At 43.9% G+C, this 10,422-nt stretch overlaps 1 protein-coding gene across 3 annotated transcripts; it reads right to left on the minus strand.

Annotated features, from left to right (window-relative positions):
- Positions 1-239: 239 nt before the first annotated feature.
- Positions 240-9,257, minus strand: LOC135497843 (aspartate aminotransferase-like). Of its 3 annotated transcripts, none has more exons than XM_064787793.1 (13): positions 9,173-9,257; positions 5,797-6,067; positions 4,848-4,982; positions 4,516-4,643; positions 4,334-4,397; positions 3,398-3,437; positions 3,106-3,196; positions 2,803-2,868; positions 2,411-2,524; positions 2,131-2,213; positions 1,640-1,793; positions 1,152-1,328; positions 240-932 (listed from the first exon to the last, which is right to left on the minus strand). In XM_064787793.1, the coding sequence occupies exons 2-13, from the start codon at positions 6,032-6,034 to the stop codon at positions 891-893; spliced, it is 1,332 nt and encodes a 443-aa protein (XP_064643863.1). In that variant the 5' UTR covers positions 6,035-6,067; positions 9,173-9,257; the 3' UTR covers positions 240-890. The 3 variants fall into 3 exon arrangements, with proteins under 3 accessions (XP_064643863.1, XP_064643862.1, XP_064643864.1); XM_064787792.1 differs by lacking the exon at positions 9,173-9,257 and adding an exon at positions 8,008-8,269; XM_064787794.1 differs by lacking the exon at positions 9,173-9,257 and adding an exon at positions 6,188-6,512.
- Between the last annotated feature and the right edge of the window lie 1,165 nt (positions 9,258-10,422).

The raw sequence follows: 10,422 nt of genomic DNA on the forward strand, positions 1-10,422 counted from the left end.
ATGAAAATGCTCCTAAAGGGGTACCAAAATAGTCAGCTCAGTTTTCAGTCGTCTTCCATGGTCACCACGTCTGACCACTACACCTTCGATTCGAGCTCCCCCTCTCGCGGTTGTAATCGAAAAAGAACCATATCGTGCTTGGAATGTTAACCGGCGTGAAGTGCGTATTGCGACTATCATTGAGATCTGAGTATGCTTCGTAGCACATAGTTACCGGAGGAAAGAAAATAACACGGATATGATTTGAGACCTTTCATATAATTAGAATTTTCGAACAACATACTGGATCCACTCACCAATAAGATCCCAAGCCCGACAATACCCGATTTCTACTCCCGCCTCGATGGGTCGAGCCTAAACAACCGGACATGATTGTATGCCTTTCGCAGCCATAAAAGCGGTGGGATATCTTGTCTTCGTTTCTTCCGCTGTAGAGTCACGACTATTTATGACGATTACGTTCTTAACTCTTGAATAGATATCCCACCCCTTTTATGGCTGTGAAAGGCCTACTATTGTGTTCGGCTGTTTCGACTCTACCCATCGAGGCGATAGTACAAATCGGTTATTGTCGGGCTTGGGATGTTATTGGTGAGTGGATCGAGTAAAACGCATTGAACATTTTTTTCAGTTACTGACGAGAATAAATGAACTAGCTACCAATAAATACAACTTTAAATTAGAGTTCTACCACCTGTTCCGAATATAGTCAAAACGCCAAGTGAGTGTATGATTTTAACACAACATACGTCCATAATGATGTTCATCAACATTTGACTCAGATTTGAGCTTTTGCCTTATTTGAATAATAATTATGTGATGCAGGCCGGTGGTTTTTACTTCCATCTTTCTCATAGGAGAGACTACCCGATAAGATCATTCCCACGTCATTACACCGTCCTGAGTTGTGCCAGTACCCAGCTACTCAGTGCCTGGAAAGTAAGACAGATGGTTATGTTATACGTATAATGTCCATGTCATAGATGGGACATGACAAACTTACAGCCACTATCAAGTCCATGGCTTGTCGGAGAGGCGTATGGAGTGTACATCATAAGACCGAGGTTCTAAATCAGCTTGTCACTTTAGGTATCGTAAAAACTCATTACTTAAAGTGTGAGGTCAATGAAAAAAGATAAATCACCATTTACCTTTATCCCGTCATAAAGTTGAGTACAGTACAGCTTCAGAAACTCGTCGTTCAGTTCTTTCTCCAGCCCTAAATTTCGACTGACCCGAAGAGCTTCCGCACCATCGAAGTTGACGAAACACAGTCGTACGGTGAGCTCCTCAAGGGGTCGGATGAAGGCTGGTCCACCCGCCATCAGCTGTACAGAGAGAGAATTAGAGATATAGAAAAGGTCAAGTCTCTCATTTGCGGGCAGATTTAGAACAATTAGACCCATATACCGCGGGTCAAATGGTAGTGAAAGCGTTGCTTTGTTGACGTCTTGCTGCGTTAAGGGTTTATGGAACCACCCAGTCTTGAAGAGTGGACGGCAATGATGACGTTCTCTTGGCCCCATCTAATCTAATCTAGTGTACAGCTGTTTAAGAAAGGTTAGTGGATGAGACGAACAAACGACCTTCCGTTTATGGTAGTGCCAATACCAACTTAATTCAAAGCAAATATACCTACAGCTACGGAAGCCTCCTCCAACATGGCGGCAGTCATTTCCTCACCAGTCGTCAGCCCCCTCTTGTTCAGGGCGGGCCGGATGACCTCAAAATCGGGGAACATGTAATATGCTCCACCTGGCTTCACGACCTTTACTCCAACAGATGTCAGTTCTCTGTAACAAGACAGTGTATGACAGTACTACAAATGATAATTTAGCAATCTCAGAAATATATAGTTCCTCCTTTCGGGACTTAATGGCACTCATGAACTGGAATCCAACGGGTTTCAACGCAAGATTCTTCTCGTCAAAATAATGTTCCATAACGGCAGGCGATGGCCCCCAAGTTGAAGGTATTACTTTTGAAAGGGATCCGCATGATCCATAATCGCCAAATATGGTACAACTGGGCCCATGTGTGGACGAAAAACTGCCAAGTCGGCGGCACGTTATTATTTCCTTCCTTCCTCCCTCCCTCCCTTAATACATGTAGTAACTATTTCCCACCTACCGGTGCACAAAATTAGCCGCGACCGCCATGATTTTTGCGGTGTGTCGTATGAAATCTTCAACGCCCTTTTCCTCTGATAGCATCTGTAATGACACCAAGCAAAAGAAAACAAGAAATTAGTATTGTGATAATTTTCGGATGGAAACGATTTAAAAGTTCTAAACGTTTTAAAAGCTGTATGACAGGGATACTGCACAGCATTTTTGGAGGTGTAACTCGGGCAAACGCAGGTCCGGTGGCACACTGGACTAAGTCAAGATTAACAGCGCACGGTACGTACCTTAGCAATGGCGTACTGCATTGGTGCAGGACAACAGGAATAAGTATGACTTCCAGCACTTTTAACAGCATTTTTTATAACATCTAATTCTTGCGGAAATATATGGTACCCCATCTGGAAAACAAAATAAATTCATGCTATGCATCTGGAGCTTACATGTCACACAGCGGTGAGGATCTCAAGCACTACGGAGTAAGTTGAATGCATGATAGCTCTCAACACCCTAAGAAAGCCAAGGAACAACATCAAGGCGTGCACTCGGGTAAAATCAGCAACGCAAACGGCTCCTCGCAGACCGAGGACCACTTGGCGACGATCGTGCGTTCATTTGTTACTTGACGAGTGATCTTTACTAGTACGGATGAAGAAAAATAATAATCATTGCAACCTACCCTCCAACCCCCAGCACTTGCCCACTTTGACATCCCAGTACTCAGAATGGTCCCTTCTGGATAGAACTGAAAAAACAATGGCACTCAATTATCTTCCGACCTTATATCACCAAGCAAGTGAAACAGGAAATCAATGATAAACGTGCTCGTTACAAGATGGCTGCGCTAAGTGTATTGAATCCGCTTTAAAAACAGGATGCATTTTTCACAATACCAAGAAAGCGAGTTGGCTTCATGATAGAAATGAGCAATCATGGCTTACGAAATGGATTGGGCAAATCTTCGTACGAGTGGACAACTTACTGTGGCCATCGAGACATGGTCCTGAGTGTGGTGGAGCCGGGCGTAAATTTCATCACTCAACACAAGAATGTTGTGTTTTCGAAATGCAACGCTGCAATAAAAGAAAACTTTTCAATGGCATTTTCTGCTGAGGCGCTCTGATTATCTGGACGCACGCGTAGATGAAGATAATGATAAAAGGTATGGCGAGTTTATTACTCATTAATGTATAGATTGTCTAGATGAACCTGATTATCAAAGCCTCCTAAACGTATTCTCGACAGACAAGACTTCTAAGGACTATCTAACTTACGCCAATGCTTCGAAGTCTTCCTTTGTGTAGCTGACACCCGCTGCAGAAAAAAGCATAAGGGTGAAAAACTGAAAAATCTATCTCAACCGAAAATTAATACATAATTCGAAGGTTGCGCTAGCTCTATGGACTAACAGATATTGATGCCATTCAAACATTTTACTCAGCAATCTGTAAATAGCCCGACAATTTTAATGGACCCTATATGCGCTTATATGGTTAATGGAAGATGTGGGGGGGGGGCTAATGGCTGGTACTATGACTCATCAGTTGCTTGTCTCTGTAATTCATCCCTTGATAGAATAAATTTATAATCAAATGAATATTTCATTGATAGAAATGAACTAAATGTTTGTCATTAACCGGGGGTCATGCGATATTGTTAACATGCAAGGGAAATAATATTGGCCGGGTCTATTAGGCAAGCCGCTCGCCGAACAGGCATCTTTTTTTGTCCTGTTCGGAGAGCCGCTTGCCAAACAGAACTAAAAAGCCACCCTGTTCGGCCAGCCGGGCTTGCCAAACAGGCAAAAAATCTACCCTGTTTGGCGAGCTGGAGACTTTACTTTAATATTAATGAGTTCGGCTCTCCATTCAGGACAAGAAAAAGTCGCTGTTTGGTAAGCCGGGCTTGCCAAATAGTCACTTCCAATAAAATATTTCATGAAGGTTCTGTTCCTGCATCAAATTAACTCGATTCTCTTTCGACCTCATTTCACCATTCAGCAGAATGATGTCGTTTGTGGAAGTAAAATTTGCCACAAACCGCCTTGTTGTAGGGACTTGCGACGGCAACAACGAATAGCAAATGAGACAGAAACGAAAACACTCAAGAACGCCACACTGGTGCTACGAGTCCATTCGCTAAGGTGCTTTCTACGCAGCCAGTTAATTTGTGCCAATCAACATTTCTCATTTTCATCAATCGTTGCTTACTTGGGTTGTCCGGGTTGCAAAGAATCAGCATTCGGTTTGGGTGGAGGTCATTTTCTTTCACAGCCTGAAAAGGAGAGTATGTGACTTGAAACAGAAATCGGCCATTACCAGTCCAAATGTTTATACACAAATTGAAAACGTCAAAAGCTCTCCAATACGTTACTTGAGAACGTATTTAATACCTTTTCAATGAGTCGTGGTGTAATCTTCCAGCCGTTCTCAGCCCCAGTGTCTATGATGATGTCCCGCTTGTGTCCCAGCTGTACCTGCGGTTTGTACGTTGGCCACGTTGGTGCCAATAGCAACACATCTGAAAAGATACCATCATTGTTTTACGAAGATCTCTGGATGGATAAGGGCTCTGAATACCAGATTTTTTGCGGTTGGCTTTATCGGCTAGGCAAGATCGGCCTATGTATGGTTTCCACATGTGTTATCGAGCCAAGAGTTACTGTATAACTGTTTATAAATGTTTATGTGAGGATAGACCTTTCGTTTTATATTCTCGACTCACCTCCGTTGAATACACTGACCAACAAGAAGATGAGTTCCTTGGATCCGGGGCCAACGACGACTTGACTGGGATCGAAATCAAAGTCATCGTACTTTTTGTGAAAGCTGCAGATAGCCTTCCTCAACGATGGAATACCTGGAGAGAAAACATGACAGCCGATTTAAAACCAAAAGAAAATCTCCGTTTTGATGATATTTAAAACATTCTAGATTTTAATTTTCATAATTTCTTTTCTCTTGTCGAATGCTGGACTGAGATGACCTTGCAAATACCTATCCCAGAACAGTACGAGTATCAGATGACGATATAAGTACCATCGGGGAAACAGAAACTGTCCCCATGCATCATCATCCTTTGGTCTGGTTTGCGTGGAGCTTTTCATCAATGCAACCCATTAGCGGTAATTCTATTAGCGAAAGTTGTAGGAACTTCCCAGGCGGGTAGTTGGCGGGTACATCACTTTGTGACGCACCGCTTCAGATTAACCACGCGGGATGAGTAACAACGGTATGGACAGTTCTGTGCGGTGCCTCCGGTCGACGTACAGGCTGCATCCAGTAAAATTCATTGTTGGTAAGTCTAACCAAAAGATATATAGGGCTGGCTAGAAAATGGAGGAATTGTGACGTCTGGCTGGTTTATGGGACAGGAAGTATTAAGCGTTGACCATATGTACCACCATCGTCTGGCTGGAACTTGAAATCCTTAAGCAATCAGAACTCCTTCAAAATGAAGTGATGGTCATTTAAAACCCTCCATCTTGAAATTGGCACTCCTTTGGATTTCAAGATATAGCCAGAATGGTTGTGCCTATGGTCAACCCTTATGCCCCTATGCCCATGTCAGTTTTGATTACGACATGGAGAAACGGCCGTCCAGACCGGAAGGAAAAAGAGGGAAGACAAGGGTAGCCAAGAAGATGACATTAAGCAAGGCATTCATGGCTCACCCTCAGTTGGAAGATATGACTTTTCCGCGGCGAATTCCTTCAGCGCCTCCACTGCACCCTCATAGAGCGGGAATGGCGATTGTCCGAAGCCAAGGTGGTAGATTTTCCTCCCCGATGCAATCAGATTTTTTATTTTCTCATTGAAGAGGATGTTGTGTGCGGCGCCGTATTCCTTAAGGTGGGGACTGATGAGAGGCACAGGTCCGTTTTTGGCTGGGTGTTCGTGAGTGGAGGTCATGACGACTGGCTCGTGGGTTAATGCTTCTTTCGTCTGAAAGTGACAATGTCACTTTCGTTGAAATTGTGAGCTTTAAAGTGCTAGTTAGAAGAAACAGCAATCGCAAAGCGCAACATATCTAGTTCGAGAGAAAGAGAGGTAAATCCGACCTACCAAGTTTAAGCGCCTACCATATACTACGTAGACCAAATATCATTATATGTAAACACACAACATTCTGCACAGGTTATCGGTAAAATGTTAACTTGATAGGTAGGTAAGGGGACAATAATGATATTGATTTGAAGGTTACGTCAGTGTGTAGAATAACCCAACAGGCCATATCAGGGGAGGGACGGTGATGACGTCATTTGATTGCAATAAAACAGATCCCGATACGAATGCTCGACATCTTTTCATCCTGGGCTGCTAAGTGAAGTATCTATATGAGATGTTAAACAATGTAATGATAGACAAAAGATACGGTTGTCATGGGCGAGGAGTTAATAGGGAGTTTCCGCAAATCCCCCGAAACGACGACATGAACGCCTATCCAATTGTTTGACCTCCTGATATGGGATAGGCATACATGTACTCGTACCCGAGTTCAATACTAATTTTAGACGACCTGCTCAGCAGGTAAAAACTTGACTTGGTTCCGGGTGCAAGCACTAATGCCCGCTGTACACGATCCCTCAAAATTGGATGAAAAAAATTTGACCGAAAAGATTGATCGTGTATGGTGGGAAATTGGATGAAATATTTTCCATCAATCAAAGATTGATGGAATAGAGCCGGTCCTATTTTTGAATGACGAATTGATAAAATTTGACCGTGTACAGCGGGCATGGATATTTATTGAACAATTAACCCTATTGAATTGAATTGTTCGTGGGTTCACCGAAATCAATGATCGTCCATTCCTCCTTTATGATGACGGTGGTTATGCAATTTGACGGGTTTGTAATGCAAGGCCTAGATTCCACAGTTTGCCTCTCATAGACGACAACATGGGCTGGACGCAGAGGGCAGTGGAAATCATGATAGAGTCGTATAGGGCCCACCCAATCCCATACAACACCAAAGATGCCCTGTACCACAATCGCGTTAAGAAGGAACTGGCCTACCAAGAGGTACTTGAGGATGTCTGCAAGGAAAAGAGTGACTGCAAGGTTGATGACGTGAAGAAAAAAATGAACGGGCTACGTAGCAACTTTGCTAGGGAAATGGAGAAGATAAACAAGACCAAAAGAAGTGGTGCTGCGGCAAAGGATGTGCACAAGCCAACCGTATGGTGGTTCCAGAAGCTGCTCTTTCTTAACGATCAGCAAATATCTCTTCATCCATACGCAGATAGTTTTTGTAAGAAGCGGGGTCTTCCAGCCTAAGCTCCTCGTTTAGCATGGCATATGCCCCTTTGGATGCTCTTCGAAGGATCCATGGCCGTGTCAAATATCGGCGTCGTCGTCGTCGTTTCTTCTTCAATGCGGCCATGGCTATTGCCATAGCAGCAACGGCAGCTGACGCAGCAACGGCCACAAGCAGTCTTGACTGCACGGGAGCCATTTTGTGAATGATTGGATGAAAATGATTGACCGTGTATGGCGGGACCCTCTACATACAAATTTGACCAAAAAGATTGATGAAAAAGTTTGATGAAAATGATTGACCGTGTACAGCGGCCTGTACCCATCCACGGACCTCCTCCGGCGATCGGCCGTGCTTCGTCAAGCTAGGCCTCAAAGCCGGGCCCCAGAAGACCAGCAATTATCGAGAACGCTATAAACCAGGTACCGTACTTTCATATCCTGTCCTACTAATGCTAGCGACTAGGCCTACGGTATGGTAGAAATATATACTAGCAGTGACTGCTAGCTATCTGCAAGTCTCGGTCTACAAGAAGACACACGACCCAGTTATGAATAGCTAGGCCTGTTAGAATGTATGTCACAGATACTGACCCATTAGGCCTATGTACTTCTCGGGCTACTCACCTTTCTGAGTGCCTGCTAGCTGCGTATGCCTTTTACTCTGATATACACGTGTATGAGATTCATCCTTAAATTAGTTCCGGAGGTTTAAAAGCGATGTTCAATATGTCAGAGGAGTGACGACGACCACACCATCCGAATATGTATACCAAAGGTCACTACCTGTGTAACATCTGCCAGTGTTTCCCATAGGCCAGTGTTTCCGTATTGTTGCCCCATGAAAGGCGACCACTATCGCAAAAACAACCATTCGATATGCCTGAGGAAACGCTCACTCACATATAAGTACCACACTGGTATTAAACTGCACACACTACTGCCCCGGGTATAGGCCTACATCAGTAATTATCATTAACATTATTGGAGTCAGCACAAGTATCTCCAGCTGGTGATAATATATTGATGGCCGGGTCTATTTGGCAAGCCGCTCGCCGAACAGGCATCTTTTTTTGTCCTGTTTGGAGAGCCGCTTGCTAAACAGCACTAAAAAGCCACCCTGTTCGGCCAGCCGGGCTTGCCAAACAGGTAAAAAATCTACCCTGTTTGGCGAGCTGGAGACTTAATGAGTTCGGCTCTCCATTCAGGACAAGAAAAAGTCGCTGTTTGGTAAGCCGGGCTTGCCAAGTAGTCACTTCCTAATAAATAATTATTGATTTGCAATCATCACCCTCTCGTCGATGGTGTCTCATTATGCTGTGGTCACACTGGAGTTTTTAACCGAATTGAATGCGCATTAAAACTTTGATACGTATTTGGGTGCCACACTCAATTTGGTAGTGCAGGCCCGGCAATTTCTGCTACTCCTCCTTTCGAGGGGAGATGCGTTTGGTGTAGGGTTACATTAGCCTCTGTCTGTAACCAAGGCCCAACATCCCCTGTTATTTTCCATATAGCAGATACTTCTCTGTACAAATAACAAATAATAAAATTTGCATGTTTGGGATAGGGGAACATAAAACCCGGGGATGACCCCATTTTAAGTGGCAGTAGGAACTGCAAAGCTGAAACCGTCACACGGGGCGACTGTGAACACCCGGCTACAAGTGTGTCTTATCACAACAATCTGGTTGGGGGAGCGGGGCGTTCAAAGTTACCGAATTGTTCAATGAAGTCGCCCCATGTGACGTACCTGTAAGCAAGTTATTAACAAAGATCAAATGTAACTTACGTGGTGCTTTGCAAAATGGAACCAAACTGTTCCTACATCTTTGACAGTCCAGCCCAGTCAGTAGCAGGGAGAAGGATCATCTGCTAAGCCTAATCAATTATTGACAAACGACGGTCACCAGTGACGTCACAAATTGCGACATACCGAGTGGCAGAGGCCGTTTGGGAAATTTCCCATCCAAATTAAATTTGTCATTTTGACATCTGGAGATACGCACTTATTGGATTTGACAGTCTGTGCGTTTCGTCATGCAACGCTTGGCAAAATAATTTATTAGTTTGAGTTCCTAAAAAGGTTTCTCAAGCTCCAGCCAGTGGAGTGTCTTGTACTTGTTCTTTTCTCCGCCCTGCTCGTGTAGTCCGTAGTCCATCCTGAACTTCAGTGTAACACTCGGCACTAACGCCGACTGCGTGAGGAGGAGGATCATGATACGACTGACTCTTGGTTTTCGAGAATGGTATTCAAGAGCGTACGGACTTAAGTAGAACTAAGAAGCGCTGCTTAGGCCATTCAACAGGTGGGTGGTGTTTAAATGCATATAAATGTTAAAGATTCCTGCCTAAAGTCTCACACCGACAATGGGTATCGAACCAGGGCCATCATGACCTCTCGTCAGCGTCTACATGGAGTATGTAATTGGTGGAACGGATCGGAAAAATACCCAGTTGAGACAACGTCCAACCAAAGCCAGGAAGGATAGAACCCTTGTAACCAAGATGGAAGATGCGGATGTCAACAGGCTCTTAAAAGGGGTGACGGTTTACGACTGGGGCAGCCGAGATTCCACTCGGAAGCGTTCGGTGCGTCATTCTGGGTTCGGACACCCAAACTTTGGAACAGTCTCCCTGCTCAAATACGTATTTTAAAAAAGGACACTTTTAAACCTTCAATAAATGTTTTATATGTCAACAGGTTGGATTGTATGGATGTTGATGACATGTGCACCTTCGTCACTTTCTGCCGCTGTGCAAAATGTCGGCCTACCTAGTTGGTGCGCATGCCGCCTGCATCCCGACGATCCCTGCTTTTCTCCAGGTGCCATAGGTCTCGACCTACATGGTTACCTGTGTAGTACATGTACATTTTATCAAGTTGCATATTGGTTGTAAATGTCTTGTTATGTTAATTTTAATATTGTACATGTATTTTACACGAATAAATTAAATTAAATTAACTGTACTAGCAGTCGACTATGATGACATCTTTTTCATTAGCACGAAAATGGTCAAATAAATGAACTAGAAAATGCG

Source organism: Lineus longissimus, chromosome 13 (assembly GCF_910592395.1).
Source record: "Lineus longissimus chromosome 13, tnLinLong1.2, whole genome shotgun sequence".
Lineage (NCBI taxonomy): Eukaryota > Metazoa > Nemertea > Pilidiophora > Heteronemertea > Lineidae > Lineus > Lineus longissimus.

Excerpts from the sequence above, each read along its gene's own strand:
- LOC135497843 (XM_064787793.1), bottom strand. The coding sequence starts at position 6,034 with ATGACCTCCACTCACGAACACCCAGCCAAAAACGGACCTGTGCCTCTC. Across the intron at positions 4,983-5,796 it reads GTCATATCTTCCAACTGAGG|GTATTCCATCGTTGAGGAAG; the intron begins GTGAGCCATGAA and ends TTTTCTCTCCAG. Across the intron at positions 3,438-4,333 it reads TTGCAACCCGGACAACCCAA|CGGGTGTCAGCTACACAAAG; the intron begins GTAAGCAACGAT and ends TTTTTTCTGCAG.